The following is an 18555-nucleotide window of genomic DNA, read 5'->3' as shown; positions in this document are numbered from 1 at the left end:
AAACACCGTTTACCTTCCCGCTGGAGCGGTACCTATTTATCTACTTGCACTGGTGTGCTTTCGAACTGCTAGGTTGGTAGGAACTGGGACAGAGCAACAGGAGCTCACCCCGTCACGGGGATTCGAACCGCCGACCTTCTGATCAGCAAGCCCAAGAGGCTCAGTGGTTTAGTCCACAGTGCCACCCGCATATGTTATGGTGGTGGTGTTGATGATGATTGAATTTATATACCACCCTATACCCAGAGGTCTCAGGGCAGTTCACATAAAAAGATCACAGTATATAAAATAAAAATAATATCGATAACCCAATAACAACCCCCCAAAAAAGAGCCACATTTTAAAAGGGTATAGGATGTCCATCAGGTCAACCAAAGGCCTGATTAAATAGGGACGTTTTTGCCTAGTACCTAAAGGTGTATAATGAAGGCACCAGGCGAACTTCCCTGGGGAGAGCATTCCACGGACGGGGAGCCACTGCAGAGAAGGCCCCGTTCTCGTGTTACCACCCTCCGCACCTCTTGAGGAGAGGGCACACGAAGGAGGGCCTCGGAAGATGATCTCAGGGTGTGGGTAGGTTCATATGGAAAGAGGCGGTCCTTGAGGTATTGTGGTCCTGAGCCGTTTAAGGCTTTATAGGTCAGGACCAGCACTTTGAATTGGGCCTGGTAACTCATTGGTAGCCAGTGCAGTCGTACCAGGATCGGTGTCAGACCGTCTTGCAACCTGGCCGCTCAATTCTGCAGCAGGTGAAGTTTCCGAACCATCTTCAGAGGCAGCCCTACGTATAACGCTTTGAAGTACCGTATTTTTCGCTCTATAGGACACACTTTTTTCCCCTTCAAAAATGAAGGGGAAATGTGTGTGCATCCTATGGAGCGAAGACGCCATAGCCCCGCGACCCTCTCCCGGCTGGAGAGGTGACGCGCGGCTATGGCAGGAGCCTCTCCGCTGCGCCTTTCCGCTGCTCCCTGACCTGCTCTTTGGGGCTGGTGGTGGGCTTCCCCCCGCCAGCCCCAAAAAGCAGGTCGAAAGGAACCTGAAGCCTGGAGAGCAAGAGGGGTCAGTGCACACCGACCCCTCTCGCTGTCCAGGCTTCCAAGGTAGCCGCCTGAACGCACCTTGAACGGCACCTTGTTTTAGAGCGGGAAAACAAGAGGGGGAAAGTTCTCCCCCTCTCTGCGCAGCGACTCCTGCCGCTTCACTGAAGGGGCGCTGGGCAGAGAGGGGGAGAAATTTTTTTTCTTGTTCTCCCCCCTCTAAAACAAAGTGCGTCCTATTGTCCGGTGCGTCCTATGGTTCACACCTCGAGTTTACCAGAGCATAGACATGAATGTGCCATCCCCGCATTGCACCCATGTGCAACGTTGCTTTTCCTCTACTCACCTTTTCCATTTCCTTGAAGTCTTCATCTAGCTTGGTGCCCTCTGCTCCTCCAACCTTCTCGCTGACCATCTTTAAGGAAAACAACAAACACAAAGCACGTTTCAAAAGGCAGCCGCTCAGTTAACACACTATTTCAGAATTGTCAACTTTTTTTTCTTACTTTTTTTTGTAGGAGAAACAGATTGAGTACCTTTCAATTATCTTGCTCTTTTATTGAGGATTTTTTTCTCCATAACAACAACTAAAAACAGGTAGGTAGCCGTGTTGGTCTGACGCAGCCGAAATAAATTAAAAAATTGTCTGGTAGCACCTTAGAGACCAACTAAGTTTGTTCTGGGTATAAGCTTTTGTGTGCATGGTATCTGAAGAAGTGTACATGCACACAAAAGATTATACCTAGAACACTTAGAACCTAGAACACTGCAGATGGTGACAGCAGCCACGAAATTAAAAGACGCCTGCTCCTTGGGAGAAAAGCAATGACAAACCTAGACAGCATCTTAAAAAGTAGAGACATCACCTTGCCAACAAAGGTCTGTATAGTAAAAGCTATGGTTTCCCCAGTAGTGATGTATGGAAGTGAGAGCTGGGCCATAAAGAAGGCTGATCGCTGAAGAATGGATGCTTTTGAATTCTGGTGCTGGAAGAGACTCTTGAGAGTCCCATGGACTGCAAGAAGATCAAACCAATCCATTCTGAAGGAAATAAGCCCTGAGTGCTCACTGGAAGGACAGATCCTGAAGCTGAGGCTCCAAGACTTTGGCCACCTCATGAGAAGAGAAGACTCCCGGAAAAGACCCTGATGCTGGGAAAGATGGAGGGCACAAGAAGAAGGGGACGACGGAGGATGAGATGGTGGGACAGTGTTCTTGAAGCTACTAATATGAGTTTGACCAAACTGCGGGGGGCAGTGGAAGACAGGAGTGCCTGGCGTGCTCTGGTCCAGGGGGTCACGAAGAGTCGGACACGACTAAATGACTAAACAACAACAAAGAACAAACTTAGTTGGTCTCTAAGGTGCTACTGGACAATTTTTTTATTTATTTCAACAACTAAAAAGCAACACATTTAATGGATGGCCATCTTTCATGGATGCTTTAGTGGGACTAGACCTGGGGTTCACTTCCACCTCCACGATTCTATGATTCACACCCTTATTCCAAGCACAACCTAGTTTCACTTAGGAAAGAACAGATCACAAAGATGCTGGGTAAGCAAGGAAGCTTGCTAGTGACAGAGCCTAGAGAGCACATTTTAAAAGGAACTAGTTCAATTTCAAGATGTCCAAAACGGAAGTGATTCCAGTTCGTGTTCATCCCTTCACAGAATCCACCAATTGTGTTCAGTGTTCAGTTCCAAACGGTCCTTGGAATTTTTTTCTAGCATTCAGAACTGTCAGGTGGTGGTGTCGTTGCTCGAGAGCAAGGCAAGATTCCAACCTGTCTTCTCGGATGTAAGATCCCCAGGCTGAGAGCTGATGACTGAGAGATACTTTTGGGATCGAAACCGGGAAAGGGGGGGGGTGAGAGTTTTGGAATCCAAAGGGTGTATAAATATATGGTTTTTTCTTTTGGTATTTTCTTTTGTAATTATTATAAAAATTGGGAAATTTGTGAAAGGGAATTTGGGTCGACCTTAGAAAAGGGTGTAAATGATGAGTGTTGGGGTCTAAATTGAGGTTCATAAGTTAAAATTGGGCATCTGAGATGAATAAAGTTTGACATTAATAAGGTAAAAGTGGGGAATAAGAACTTGCTGAGCTAATTATGGGAATTGGGATACAAGAAGGGGAGATGTGGGGAAGTCAGTGAAAGATGTTAACAAAATAAGGATTTGAAATTATACTTGTTATTTGTGTCGTGTGGTGTTATGTATGTCTATGTTTTTGTGTTTTCTTAAAACTTGTGAAAATTCAATAAAAATGTTATATAAAAAAATAAGACTCCAACCTGTCTTTTCCAGGCTTTATTCTTAGTGCAAACTATTTACAGTGAAGAGCGCCACAAGTTCATGTCTGGCTCAGTCACTAGGAGAATCTGGGAGTTCATGTCTGGCTCAGTCACTAGGAGAATCTGGGAGTGGTCGGTCCTTGTACCTCCCCCAGCATAACAGTCGCGTGACCCCCAACCTTCTCCTCCCCTCCCTGCGCCGAAACCTACTGTGCAGAATGGGCGCTGGCAAAGGGGTACTCCCCTCCTTTCCGGTTTGCTCAGGCTTGGTGTTGAGGCTCTCCCTAGCATCCCCTGGTCCCACCACCTCCTCTCCACTGGAGGTGGGGCTTTCCTGCTCACCAGAGGAGGAACTGCTTTGCAAGATTTTCGGATACAGATAGGTAGCCGTGTTGGTCTGCCATAGTCGAAATAAAAAAATTCCTTCTAGTAGAACCTTAAAGACCAACTAAGTTAGTTCTTGGTATGAGCTTTCGTGTGCATGCACACTTCTTCAGATACACTGAAACAGAAGTTGCCAGATCCTTCTATATAGTGAGAAGGTGGGGAGGGGTATTACTCAGAAGGGTGGTGGGAATGGGAGATTGGCAGATAGCTGGGATGAGCCTGTTGACGACTCTTAACGACTGCAATAGGTCTTACAGGAAAAGGCAAGGGGTGAGAAGGTGAAAAATGGCTTAGTCATGTATAATGAGATAAGAATCCAATGTCTTTGTTCAGACCAGGTCTCTCCATGGTTTTAAGTTTGGTAATGAGTTGCAATTCAGCAGCTTCTCTTTCCAGTCTATTTCTGAAATTCCTTTGTAGTAAAACAGCTACTTTGAGATCTTGTATAGAATGTCCTGGGAGATAGAAAATTTTCAGAGGTTCCGTATAACACAACTCCCCTTCCACCTCTCGCCTCTGAGCTGATGGCAGTTCCCTGACAAGAACATTCCAAGGCGCTGTGCTGTAGGTATGAAATATGCATTTAAATATAGGAGCTGGGACCGAGCAACAGGAGCTCACCCCGTCATGGGGATTCAAACCGCCGACCTTCCGATCGGCAAGCCCAAGAGGGGCTCAGTGGTTTAACCCACAGCGCCACCTGCGTCCCTCTGTGCAACAAAGACCTTTCTGATGCGACGATCCTACAACCTCAACTACATCACTCTACTGCACCTTGCTCTTGCAGCAATTCACTTGTCCCAGTACGCGAGAAGGAGAGACGCACCCGGTGGAAAAGGAAATGGCGTTAGCTACGGACTAAGGCACGGGTTTTTAAACTCTAATGGCCAACCTGGTGCCCAGTAATCTCCACGGAGTCCCAACTGGACCCACGCCAGGAGCAAAAGGCGCCTGGCTAATTTCTAACACTGGTCCCGGCGGCAAGAAGACATGTCTCTCCCACAAGTTTCTATAGCCACAGCAGGAGCCGCGACCATCCTACAGTTTGACTTCACTCCAAAAAGCGCATTCCTCCATTGTCTTCCAAGACAGAAGGATAATAATAATAATAATAATAATAATAATAATAATAATAATAATAATAATAATATAATAATAATAATTTATTATTTATACCCCGCCCATCTTGCTGAGTTTCCCCAGCCACCCTGGGTGGCTCCCAATCAAGTGTTAAACAGTACAGTGTTAAATATTAAAAACTTCCCAGAACAGGGCTGCCTTCATATGCCTTTTAAAGATAGGATAGATGCTTATTTCCTTCACATCTGAAGGGAGGGCGTTCTACAGGGCGGGTGCCACCACCGAGAAGGCCCTCTGCCTGGTTCCCTATAGCTTTGCTTCTTGCAATGAGGGAACCGCCAGAAGGCCCTCGGCGCTGGATCTCAGTGTCTGGGCTGAATGATGGGGCTGGAGACGCTCCTTCAGGTATACAGGACCGAGGCCGTTTAGGGCTTTAAACGTCAGCACCAACACTTTGAATTGTGCTTGGAAACGTCCTGGGTGCCAATGCAGATCTCTCAGGACCGGTGTTATGTGGTCCCGGCGGCTGCTCCCAGTCACCAGTCTAGCTGCTGCATTCTGGATTAATTGCAGTTTCCGGGTCACCTTCAAAGGTAGCCCCATGTAGAGTGCATGCCAACCTAACCTAGAGTTTCCTTCCTTCCTTCCTTCCTTCCTTCCTTCCTTCCTTCCTTCCTTTTCTCTTTATCTCCCTTCCTCCCTTCGAAAAAGGGTGGGGATCTGATCAGAAGAATGTTGTAGCTTGGTTAGGACAAAAAAGAATGGGGGGATTAGTATCTACCTAGGGGACCACTGCAAGCAGATGAAAACATTAGCAGGGTTTTAATCTCACTTGCAATGCAACAAACGTTATGGAAAATATGGATTGATATGGAATATAGGCTACGGAATAATATGCAGTTTTAAATGTTAACAATAGGACCCACGGAGGGGGTGGGGGGCGTCTCAAGATTCAGAGAAATCTCCATACGTGGATATGGATATGTATTTGGCAAAATCAAATAAAAATGATTTCAAAAAAGGAAAATGTTGTAGCTTGGTCTTCCCCTTTTCTCGTTTCCGTCTCTGTACCTTCCTCTCTGCCGCGCTCCTGCAACAACACGTCCATCGTTGCGACGAACGCAGAACAAACATTGCTCTAGCTGAGCCTATAAAAACAAGAGGATAAAGGCCGCCGGAGTTTTAAAGCTCAGTTAAAGAAAGGTCTGGGCAAAGTGCCGAAAACGCGAGCCTCCGCGGGGAAGTGATTCCATGGACGGGACGGTACCACTGTAGAGGTCCTTCTCTATGGTTAAAACTCTTCTCTGCAAGATGACATCTGTTTGTTCCAGTGCAAAATAAGGTCAATGGGAGGGCAGGTGCTCCTTCGGATGTAGTCCCCACCAGGATGACAATTCCCCTCCTTCCTTCCTGCCTGCCTTCCACCACCACCGGCAAGGTCATCTCTGGTGGGTCACCCGCTTCTATGGGAAAAGCAATGGCATTGGAGGGGAGGCGGGAGGCTGCTTGCAGGGTCTCAGTCTGCAGAGCACAAGACTCTTCATCTCAGGGCCATGCGTTCACGCCCCAAACTGAGCAGAACATTCCTCAGTTGCCGGGGGCTGGAGTAGATGACCCTCGCGGTCCCTTTCCAACACTGCAATTTCTAAGATGAAGCATTCAGCCCCGATACAGTCGTTATTGTTGTTTAGTCGTGTGCGCCTCTTCGTGACCCCATGGACCCAGAGCATGCCAGGCACTCCTGTCTTCCACTGCCTCCTGCAGTTTGGTCAAACTCATGTTGATAGCTTCGAGAACACTGTCCCACCATCTCGTTCTCTGTCGTCCCCTTCTCCTTGCGCCCTCCATCTTTCCCAGCATCAGGGTCTTTTCCAGGGAGTCTTCTCTTCTCCTGAGTTGGCCAAAGTCTTGGAGCCTCAGCTTCAGGATCCGTCCTTCCAGTGAGCACTCAGGGCTGATTTCCTTCAGAATGGAGAGGTTTGATCTTCTTGCAGTCCATGGGACTCTCAAGAGTCTCCTCCAGCACCAGAATTCAAAAGCATCCATTCTCTGGCAACCAGCCTTCTTTATGGTCCAGCTCTCACTTCCATACATCACTAGATACAGTCATACCTCGGGTTAAATATGCTTCAGGTTGAGAGTTTTCAGGTTACGCTCCACGGCGACCCGGAGGTAATGGAATGCGTTACTTCCGGGTTTTGTTGCTCGCGGATGTGCAGATGCTCAAAATGACGTCGCGCACATGCGCAGACGTGGTGAATCGCAACGCACGCAGACGCAGGTTGAGTTCGTTTCAGGATGCGAACGGGGCTCTGGAACGGATCCCGTTCGCATCCAGAGGTACCACTGTACTGAGTGGCAAGGCCCTTCCTGAGAAGGGATCCTGTAAAGAGGAGGGAGGGCAACATCTACCCATGCACAAATCTGTGGCACAAGAGCTGTACACATTGGCAACAGAAATTCCCTAGGCGCTGGGCGTGGGCCCAACTGCGGCCACATGGAGATCTTTGGAAGCCAAGTTGGCGACAGACATCTCCATCTGGCTGGCCCTTCCAGCTTCCTTAAGCAGGTGGCAGAAGAGCAGTAATTTATCTCCCACCTTTTTCTCCAGGGAGCACATGGTTCAGCCCCCATCTCAGTTAATCCCTACAATGACCCTATGAGGTAGGCGAAGAGCTTCGTGACGGATCGGGGATTCGAACCCTGATCTTCCAGGTCCTGGTCTGACACTCTAACCCAGCCTTTCTCAACCTGTCGGTCCCCAGATGTTGTTGGACTACAACTCCCATCACCCCTAGCTAGCAAGGCCAGAGCTCAGGGATGATGGGGGTTGTAATCCAACAACATCTGGGGACCCACAGCTTGAGAACCGCTGCTAACCATGACACCACCCTGGCTTCCTAGAGTCCAGATGTTATGGGGCAGCTCTATAAATTAAGTAGGTATATAAATCTGCGGAAAGCCAAACACCACTTAGAGAAAGATCTGAAATATATTCCTTCAAGCTTGAAGTTGTTTTATTCTGGATTGTTTTATTGGATATTTTAAGGTGTTGTAAACCGCCTTGAGTCTCTTTCTTTAAAACATAAAGGTAAAGGGTAAAGGGTAAAGGGACCCCTGAGCATTAGATCCAGTCGTGACCGACTCTGGGGTTGCGGTGCTCATCTCGCTTCATTGGCTGAGGGAGCCGGCGTACAGCTTCCGGGTCATGTGGCCAGCATGTCTAAGCCACTTCTGGCAAACCAGAGCAGCGCACAGAAATGCCGTTTACCTTCCCACCAGAGTGGTACCTATTTATCTACTTGCACTTTGACATGCTTTCGAACTGCTAGGTTGGCAGGAGTTGGGACCGAGCAATGGGAGCTCACCCCGTCGCGGGGATTCGAACCACCGACCGTCTGATCGGCAAGTCCTAGGCTCTGTGGTTTAACCCACAGCGCCACCCGCGTCCCTATCTTTAAAACATACAGTGCTATAGAAAAGTAATTAATTATAATTATAACTAAAATAATAATGAAAGGGGAAAAGATGGCGCCCAGACATTCTGTTGTGCGTGACTCTGACCCAGGTTCAAGTTGGCATTTGTTGATTAGCCGATATATCTGAGTTTCTAACTGTGGCACACATGCCTTACCTAAAAAACCCACCACACAGACAAACATCCTGCTATCATGAAGTTTCAACAAATGACTCACTTGGGCACACAGTGCGCTGCGGACTGCAGATAAATATTAGGCTGATCTGCACGTTTGTGTGCAACTTTCTCTCTTTGGCACTTTCACTTTGAACTAGTTACACCCAGTGCAAAGTGCTCTAGCTATTTTCCCGGAGCCTGGAGCTCAGGGTGTAGCGCGATCCCTGGAGGTCTGGAGACCCACTACAGATAGGACCGAGCTAGACACTGTGGTCTAAACCACTGAGCCTCTTGGGCTTGCTGTTCAGAAGGTCGGCGGTTCGAATCCGCACAAGAGGTGAGCTCCTGTTGCTCTGTCCCAGCTCCTGCCAACCTAGCAGTTCGAAAGCACACCAGTGTAAGTAGATAAATAGGTACCACTGTGGCGGGAAGGTAAACGGCGTTTCCGTGCACTCTGGTTTCCGTCACGGTGTCCCATTGTGCCGGAAGCGATTTAGTCCTGCTGGCCACATGACCCGGAAAGCTGTCTGTGGACAAACGCTGGCTCCCTCGGCCTGAAAGCGAGATGAGCGCCGCAACCCCATAGTCGCCTTTGGCTGGACTTAACCATCCAGGGGTCCTTTATCTTTTTACCTTTACCTAGACGGACCTATAGACTGGTTTAGTGTCAAGGCAGCTTTCTGTGCTCCTAAGAAGCCCTAATAGGCCAGAGATTGAAATCTTTGCCGCACATCAGCAATTGACGCTGCTGAACAAGGAAACATATTGCTTTCAGTGCTGCAAGGGGGAGCAGGCCTGCTCAGAGCTTTCTGTGAACCCTCAGGTCCTTCTAGCTCCAAGCATGCTCTCCAGAGATGTGCAAAAGAGACGCCTGCAGCTTTGAGAATGTAAAGAAAGAAAAAACCCTTACCACGACTCATTGTGATCATTGTGATCATTATGATCATTGTGATCATTATGATCATTGTGATCATAGTGCCATCTATGTGCATAAGGGACGCGGGTGGCGCTGTGGGTTAAACCACAGAGCCTAGGACTTGCCGATCAGAAGGTCGGCGGTTCGAATTCCCGTGATGGGGTGAGCTCCCATTGCTCGGTCCCTGCTCCTGCCCACCTAGCAGTTCAAAAGCACATCAAAGTGCAAGTAGATAAATAGGTACCGCTCGGGCGGGAAGGTAAACGGTGTTTCCATGCACTGCTCTGGTTCGCCAGCAGCGGCTTAGTCCTGCTGGCCACATGACCCAGAAGCTGTACGCCGGCTCCCTTGGCCAGTAAAGCGAGATGAGCGCCGCAACCCCAGAGTCGGTCACGACTGGACCTAATGGTCAGGGTCCCTTTACCTTTTTATCTATGTGCATGGCACACTGAAACTACAGGTGCGAGGGCTCGGGGAAGAGGGAAGAAAAATGAAGGGGGGGTGTATTTTTTTCTGGGGGATTTCCAAGTTTTCACATCTCTATTTACAAGTGAAGCAACATGGGCAAAAGGTACCTATAACATGAGCACTGGCAGCCCAGCTTGTTTCTCCACCTGAGGCAAAACAACAAGAACAGCAACCATTTGTTACTTGTACGCTGCCCCTTTGACAGTGTTGCCCCAGCCACTCTAGGCGGCTTCCAACAGAACATAAAAAGTATAATGAAACAACATTAAAAGCTTCCCAGAACAGGGCTGCCTTCAGAAAGTTTTGACAACTTGGCTGGGCTCTAAAGAAAGGGGCTGCCCTGTTGTGGATGTTGGAGTTTAGATAAAAGCAAAAAGGTAAAGGGCCCCTGGACGGTTAAGTCCAGTCAAAGGTGACCATGGGGTTGCGGCGCTCATCTCGCTTTAAGGCCAGCATTTGTCCGCAGACAGCTTTCCGGGTCGTGTGGCCAGCAGGCCTAAACCGCTTCTGGCGCAACAGGACACCATGACGGAAACCAGAGCGCACGGAAACACTGTTTACCTTCCCGCTGCAGGGGTACCTATTTATCTACTCGCGCTGGCGTGCTTTCGAACTGCTGGCTTGGCAGGAGCTGGGACGGAGGAACATGAGCTCACCCCGTCACGGGGATTCGAACCGCCGACCTTCTGATCAGGAAGCCCAAGAGGCTCAGTTTATTATGTTATTAAGACCACACTTTATTACGTACCAGCATGGCTGCTTTTGCTTTTTTTGCTTTTCAATCGGGCTGCGCATTGGCAGAACCCAGACTGCATTCCACAGGCACGGCTTCCACTCCTCCTTGGCCGGCCTGGTGAGACCCCTTCTTTCCTCCCTCCTGCAACCAGAGTACAGTCCAAGTGTGTCAAGGGGGGGGGGAATTCACCCCGCCCACCCCTGCATTCCAGGCAGTTGGATGGCTTGGCTTAGTCTCCTCTGGAGCGCTTGGCTGCAGTCTCAATTGTACTGCACGTCTCAACTCTCAAGCATAAAAACGCTGTTTCCAAACTCCTTTGGGGGAAGCCAGGAGTCCTGGAACGCCTCACGTGCCAAATTTTAGCATTCCGCCTGCTGCAGCAGTTAAATCAGGCATAGGCAAACTCGGCCCTCCAGATGTTTTGGGACTACAACTCCCATGATCCCTAGCTAACAGGCCCAGTGGTCAGGGATGATGGGAGTTGTAGTCCCAAAACATCTGGAGGGCCGAGTTTGCCTATGCCTGAGTTAAATGGAATTGGATAACCCCACCGGCTCCCTTCGATGAGCAATGCATTTTTTACGTGTGAAAGTTTTGCATGAAAAAGTTTGCTGACCCCTGCTTTAGACTGAGCATGGGTAGGCAAACTAAGACCCGGGGGCCAGACCATAGCTGTGAACTTTCAGATTTGAAAATAAGGGATCAGCAGCCTCGAAAATACAGTGGTACCTTCGGGTTACATACGCTTCAGGTTACAGACTCCGCTAACCCAGAAATAGTGCTTCAGGTTAAGAACTTTGCTTCAGGATGAGAAGAGAAAACGGGCTCCGGCGGCGTGGCAGCAGCGGGAGGCCCTATTAGCTAAAGTGGGGCTTCAGGTTAAGAACAGTTTCAGGTTAAGAACGGACCTCCGGAATGAATTAAGTACTTAACCTGAGGTACCACTGTAAGGGATCAGCAGCCTCACCTCTCCCGGGAACAGTCTACGGGATATCTAACAATCCGGGATAGCAGCAGGAAACGGCGCTGGAATAAGGGAATTTCCCGCAAAAAATGGGAAGGTTGACAGCTATGGGTCAGACCCGGCCCCCAAATGTAGGGTTTCAGAGGCAGGGTTTGTTCCTAGGGCTACCAGCAGATGCCCAAAGAAGAGACCTCCCCCTCCGTTCTCCAAAGCGCTGCTCCAGACCCAGGGAAACAAGATTTGCTTTATTCCTTTTGCAACCTGGGCATCTTGGCTTCAGCCAACTCAAGCCTGGGCTGCTGGACCTGTCCGCTTCCTGTCAACAGCCGCCAACTTCAGAAAGTGATGGGCTTGCAGTTCGATGGGATGCGGCAGAGGAAACCGCATGTGAAAAGGAGGATGTACTTTCCACCCCCCGAAAAAATAAACCAAAGTGCTGAAAGAGGAGCTCCGCCAAGGCTGAGAACAAGCAAAAATATTTTCAAAGCGTTTCCTCTTGCAGGCCACGTGGAAGCGACCGATGAGCTTTTTGCAGGGCATTTGATTTTTTGATCAAGCTGCCTGCTTCTCGGGGAGCAGCTGAGATTACTCGGCAGCCAACAAAGGTCCGTATAGTAAAAGCTATGGTTTCCCCAGTAGTGATGTATGGAAGTGAGAGCTGGACCATAAAGAAGGCTGATTGCCGAAGAATGGATGCTTTTGAATTCTGGTGCTGGAGGAGACTCTTGAGAGTCCCATGGACTGCAAGAAGATCCAACCTCTCCATTCGGAAGGAAATCAGCCCTGAGGGCTCACTGGAAGGACAGATCCTGAAGCTGAGGCTCCAAGACTTTGGCCACCTCATGAGAAGAGAAGACTCCCTGGAAAAGACCCTGATGCTGGGAAAGATGGAGGGCACAAGGAGAAGGGGACGACAGAGGACAAGATGGTGGGACAGTGTTCTCGAAGCTACCAACATGAGTTTGAGTAAACTGCGGGAGGCAGTGGAAGACAGGAGTACCTGGCGTGCTCTGGTCCAGCGGGTCACGAAGAGTCGGACACGACTAAACAACTAAACAACAACAACACCTGCTGAAGATTTATTATTTTAGGGCTTTTAAGAGGTTGCCCTGAACGAACTGCGCCTGGCCCCAGCAAACACTCTGCTAGGAGAATCGGGGGAAATTATTTCCACTTTACGTTGCTCCAAACTTGAGCTCTCTGGGCTGTGCGTACTGCTAGCACCATGCATGCCGATTTGTTCTTTTTCCTAAATAACTCGCTGGTTTCTGGCCCTCGTGACGGAGCAACAATTCTTAGCAAGTGTTTACCCAGCTTAAAGCCTTTACCCCACACGGCCGGTTTGATCTGCGGAACTGGCATTACGTAAGAAGCCGAGATCTTTCCACCTGGCAGCTCCTACAATCTGGGGCTCCCTGCTCACTGACGCTAGGCGTTGGGCTTTGGCAGACGCCCAAAATGTTTCTGTCTGTGCAAGCCTACCTAGACATGCGAAGTCGATCTGCGCTTGAATCCACTTTTAGTTCAGAATGCACACTTTGAAATGTCGACCGTAGTCATTTTGCTTTTTATAAACTTATTTCTTGACGTCGATTTTAGCGTGTTTTTATATTCTAGGTAAGCTGCTTGTGGGTTTTATCTACGGTACAAATCTTGCTAAGTAAGTCGTGGGGTTTTCAAGCGTTCACAGCACCTCATCTGCCTTGTCCCATGAAATCACAGTATCATAAGAGTTTGAAAGGAATCCCAGAGTCATCTAGTCCACCCCCCTGCAATGCAGGAATCTCATATAAACCGATAGCCGTCCAACCTCTGCTTAAAAACCTCCAAGGAAGGAGAGTCCACAACCTCCTGAGTAAAACCATTCCACTGTTGAAGGGTCCCATTGCACCCAAGGTACAAGACCCCCAAATAAATGGAGATCTGATTTAGCATACTTATTTAGCAAACAAATTATGCCATGCAACTAAGTGGCATGATATAAGGTAAAGGTAAAGGTAAAGGAAGGGACGCGGGTGGCGCTGTGGGTTAAACCACAGAGCCTAGGGCTTGCTGATCAGAAGGTCGGCGGTTCGAATCCCCGCAATGGGGTGAGCTCCTGTTGCTTGGTCCCTGCTCCTGCCCACCTAGCAGTTCAAAAGCACGTCAAAGTGCAAGTAGATAAATAGATACCACTCCGGCGGGAAGGTAAACGGCGTTTCTGTGTGCTGCTCTGGTTCGCCAGAAGCGGCTTAGTCATGCTGGCTACATGACCCAGAAAAACTGTCTGAGGACAAACGTCGGCTCCCTCGGCCAATAAAGCGAGATGAGTGCCGCAACCCCAGAGTCGGCCACGACTGGACCTAATGGTCAGGGGTCCCTTTACCTTTAAAGGTAAAGGACCCCTGGACGGTTAAGTCCAGTCAAAGGCTACTATGGGGTTGCGGAGCTCATCTTGCTTTCAGCCCGCGGCTGACCAGTTGTACATCGCTGTAATAATGAAACATTTCACAGAAAATCTCCCGTTTTGGAAAATATTCCGTCCCACAGCAGCATAGTTACGAAAGGTTGTAGTCAAAGGTCGCTATCCTCAGAGTAGACCCACTGAAATTAAAAGGGGATCCCTTACTTGAATCATAGAATTATAGAGGCGGAAGGGACTGTAAGGTTCAACTCCCTGCAAGCCAGGAATCTTTTGCCCAACCTGGAGCTGAAACCCACAACCCTGAGATTAAGAGTCTCATGTTCTACTGATTTAGGTTCATCAATTGCACTGGATTTAGTCCTAGCAAAATTTACAACCAGGGATGGATGGGATGGGAGGGGTTCAATGCAATTCACATTTAAGGGCAAACCTCCCTAATTCCTGAAACAACATGGGGGAAGGGAACCCAGACATCCTTCAAAGTGTGCTCAGAATTCTGCAGCACAATTCTCCAAACAAGTAGCACGTGCAAAACATGCATATACAGTACTGGGGTAAAGCGTGCCTACAAGTGTATATATTTGTGACAACATGTTGTGTTATATTGGGGCAACTGCTTTGCAAACGTGTTTTAGGCAAACCTGTGTGTACAAGTGTGTGTACCTGCGCCTTTTTAGGAGGGCTTAAAAATAATAAATCTCAAACTGATGTCGAAATGTGAACTTAAGACTAGAATAAAAAGAACAACCGGGAGAAAGTGAAACTGACAGATCAATCCAGCCCTAGATACAAGTCCAAATTTCCTCCCGCTGTCTGTACACTTGGAAGAGAACAACAGGCCAGAGCCACAGCTCTCGGCCGCACGACACCCCTCGATCGGTGTTTGTTCACGTGGCCATGTTTGCCTACCTGAACACTAAGATCTTCCTTCAAAGACCCTGTTCTAGAAAGTGAAGTGATAAGCTACTAGAGAACGGGGCCTTCTTGGTGGTGGGCCCAGTAATGCAATAGCTTCCTGAGAGAAGCTCGCCTTGTTCCTTATCTACGGCCTTTTGGACACCAGAGGAAAACATCCTTGCTTAGACAAGCCTACATAGGTCGGGGCAATTTTCATCTGTATTGGCATTTTAACTCTTGCATTGAAATAGGGAAATTTCAGGGAGAATTCTAGCCAATGCCAAATTCTCCCCACATTCGAAAGTCACATGCAGATCTCAGCCGGTCAGGGAATCAAAGAGAGCCTGGGACCAAGAAAAGCAGTAGACTTGATTTTTACTGCGATACCGTTGCATGCTTTCAAGTATGGTTGTAATTTTTTACTTATTTATTCTCTTGGGCTTTTTAATTGCATTAGAGCTGTTGAGGGCTTAGTGTGGTTTTAACCTGAGCTGCAAAGTGTTGCGGTTGTAAGAAGTTTTTTAGGGCATCTTAGGGCAGGATCTAAACAGGGTGTTCCATCGGTGGAAGGATTTTCAGAACAGAAACTCCACCTCCCCGAATCTACGGCAGAGGATTGAGGGAATACCTAGAGAGTTGGCATTTGAAACCGAGGTGGGTATCCCATTGCACCAACAAAAATCCTTGCAGGGAATGGTCGGTGTCTTGGTGTTGTTTTGGATGCAACCCTTAGGCTCTTATTTCTCTTGTTTGCTTTTAATTAATAGTAATTAAATACTGCTTGGTAAGCCACCAAGGAAACATTATTAAATTAGCACAGCACACACACACATACCCCAGGTGCATAAGGAAAGACAAAGACTGCGTACGAGGTGCCAAAGTGTGCATTCTGCACAGCGCAAAACAGCAACAGCAACAACCCGCACGGCGTATCGTATTTTTTGCTCTATAAGACGCACTTTCCCCCTCCTAAAAAGTAAGGGGAAATGTGTGTGCCTCTGTAATGTGTATGGGTTGCTCGTGCGTAAGTTGCCGCCTCTCCAGGCTTTGTTGCCTTGCTAAACCTTTCAGTCTGGACAGCCCTTCACTTCGTGGCTGCCTCAGTCGCTAGCAGAATCCGTCAGTGGGCGTTTCTTAAATCTTTTCCAACATAAAAGTTGTTTGACGCCAAGTCTCCTCCTACTCTCTCTGCGCGGAAGTCTTCTGCGCAGGGAGGGCGTGGGTAGCGGAGGATCCGTGCTCTCCCCGCTGGTGTCCGGTGAAGAGTCCTGGAGCCCTCTCGCCGATTCCCCCATCAGCCCCTCTATATCCCTGGTGTTGCGCTGATTTGCTTCCCCATCTGTGGAGCTGCCTCTCTCCCTGCTGGGCCCTTCTCCAGCATCATTTGAGAGCCTTCCCTCTGCCTCTGGCTCCGATGTCAGTTCCCTGGCAGCGTCTTATGGAGCAAATGCAGGCGGGAGGCTCTGCTCAGCACTCCCTTTAAAGAGCTGCCCTTCTCCCTCTTCGGGGGAAAAGCCCCCAAGAGCCGCGCACACACACTCCGCACGCTCTTTAAAGGGAGGGCGGCTCTTGGGGGACTCTTAGCCGTGCGCAGCCTCACCTGGACGGGGGATGAAGGCTCCCCTTGCCCGGGAGAGGCTGCGCGCGGCTAAACAAGAAGCCAGGACAGCGAGTGGGATTGCAGCGCTGCGATCCCACTGGCTGTCTTGGCTTAAGCCTGCGGAGGCTTCGCGGGCTATCCCAGAAGCCAGAACAGCGGCTGTTCCTTCCCCCACCTCCCAGAAAAGCCCCCAAGAGCCACGCTCCCTTTAAAGAGCGTGCGGCTCCTGCGGGAGGTGGGGGGAAAGCCAGTAGGCTTGCTTTCGCTGAAGCCAGGAGGGCAAGAGGGATCGGTGCGCACCGATCCCGCTTGCTCTCCTGGCTTCAGAGATAGACCCGCAAAGCCTCCTGAGCGAAGATGGAGGAGCGCTCCCTCTTCGCTCAGGATGCTTTGCGTTCCTTTCTTACCGTATTTTTCGCTCTATAAGACGCACCAGACCACACGACGCACCTAGTTTTTGGAGGAGGAAAACAAGAAAAAAAATATTCTGAATCTCAGAAGCCAGAACAGCAAGAGGGATCGCTGCGCGGTGAAAGCAGCAATCCCTCTTGCTGTTCTGGCTTCTGGGATAGCTGCGCAGCCTGCATTCGCTCCATAAGACGCACACACATTTCCCCTTACTTTTTAGGAGGGGAAAAGTGAGTCTTATAGAGCGAAAAATACGGTATTTCTTGTTTTCCTCCCCTAAAAACTAGGTGCGTCTCATGGTCTGGTGCGTCTAATAGAGCGAAAAATACGGTATCTATTTACAAAGAAACGTAGTTCTGTGGACAGAATTTCCTAGGGCGGAAGAGACGGCATCAGCATCTGGAGAAAGGTTATTGCATGGCTTGCAAGAAAAGATCTCTGGGGGAAAGAGGGCGGCAACGTACAGCCGCCCACGTCCGTATTCCACTTTAGATGACATTTTCCAGGCCTGGCCCCTGGCCCAGATAAAGCCACTTTTCGCTGCAGCGCTGGGATCTCCTTCCCAATTCTCTCCTTCCCGCCCCTTACGAGCTGCTGACTCACTTTTTTTCAAGAGAGAGAAATTTAAATGGGATGCGGGGGGGGGGGGCTACTGACGCATGCATGCAAGAGCCAGGAAAAGAATCTAACACCGAGGGAGTAAGGTTAATTAGGCATAGTTATTCGTCTCCCTCAAAGGGGGGACTAATCATTAACAGCAAGAGCTCTGGGGATACAGCTACGGAATAGCTACACACACAACTCCCCCCCTCTCCTCCATGCTTAAACTAAACAGGAGTCTGGTTAGCTTAAAGCAACTTTGCATGGTCACCTATGGCGAGCAAATTATGTTTCCAGGTGAGTAGAGGCAACAACAAAAAATTGCATTACTAGAGGAAGTGTAGCTGTGATTGGAATGGTCAAAGATGCTGGGAATTGTCATTCGATCAATGCTTGCAGGGTGAACTAGTTTGGCTTAACGTTTGCTGAATTAGTGCAAAAAACCTCCGAACCGCAGTTGAAAGCAGTTCTCCTAACTGCTGGCCGAACGAAACGTGAATTAAAGATTGTTTTCGGGAGTTGGATTCTGAATGATTCCTAGCTGATCTTCACGTCCATTCTCTTGCATCATCATCATCATCATCTTAGCCCTTTGGGCCTTGAAACTTCAAGATCCTTAATTTTGTTTTTAAGTTGTATTCATTCAACTTGTTTTTATTATTGCTTGTTAGCCGCCCTGAGCCTGGCCTTGGCTGGGGAGAGCGGGGTATAAATAAAAATTATTATTATTATTATCCTAAATGCTGGGGGATATAAATTGAACTATTCATATTTATGTGCACATATGGGTTTGATGTTTTCTTCCAAAGCGTATTTTTACACATCAGTACATGAGCCTGCAACATTCTGAAGGCTGGGGGAGAAAATCATTGTTTAGGTCATTGTTAAGGCCCAGGGGCTAGATCCGGCCCAATTGCCTTGTAAATCCGGCCCGCGGACGGTCCGGGAATCAGCGTGTTTTTACATGAGTAGAAGGTGTGCTTTTATTTAAAATGCATCTCTGGGTTATTTGTGGGGCATAGGAATTCATTCATTCCCCCCCAAATATAGTCTGGCCCCCACACAAGGTCTGAGGGACAGTGGACTGGCCCCCTGCTGAAAAAGTTTGCTGACCCCTGGCTTAGGA

The 18555-nt window shown here is 48.8% G+C and overlaps 1 protein-coding gene across 2 annotated transcripts in view; it reads right to left on the bottom strand.

Annotated features, from left to right (window-relative positions):
• Positions 1–18555, bottom strand: part of SH3GL1 (SH3 domain containing GRB2 like 1, endophilin A2) — a 52265-nt gene that overhangs the window by 19568 nt on the left and 14142 nt on the right. For both annotated transcript variants that reach the window (XM_082206608.1, XM_082206607.1), the window contains exon 2: positions 1387–1455. In XM_082206608.1, the coding sequence (XP_082062734.1) occupies positions 1387–1455 (69 nt within the window). The remainder of the gene's footprint in view (positions 1–1386; positions 1456–18555) is intronic.

This window comes from Podarcis vaucheri, assembly GCF_965113315.1.
Source record: "Podarcis vaucheri genome assembly, chromosome: 18".
NCBI lineage: Eukaryota > Metazoa > Chordata > Lepidosauria > Squamata > Lacertidae > Podarcis > Podarcis vaucheri.
This window is presented reverse-complemented; position numbering and strand designations above follow the sequence as displayed.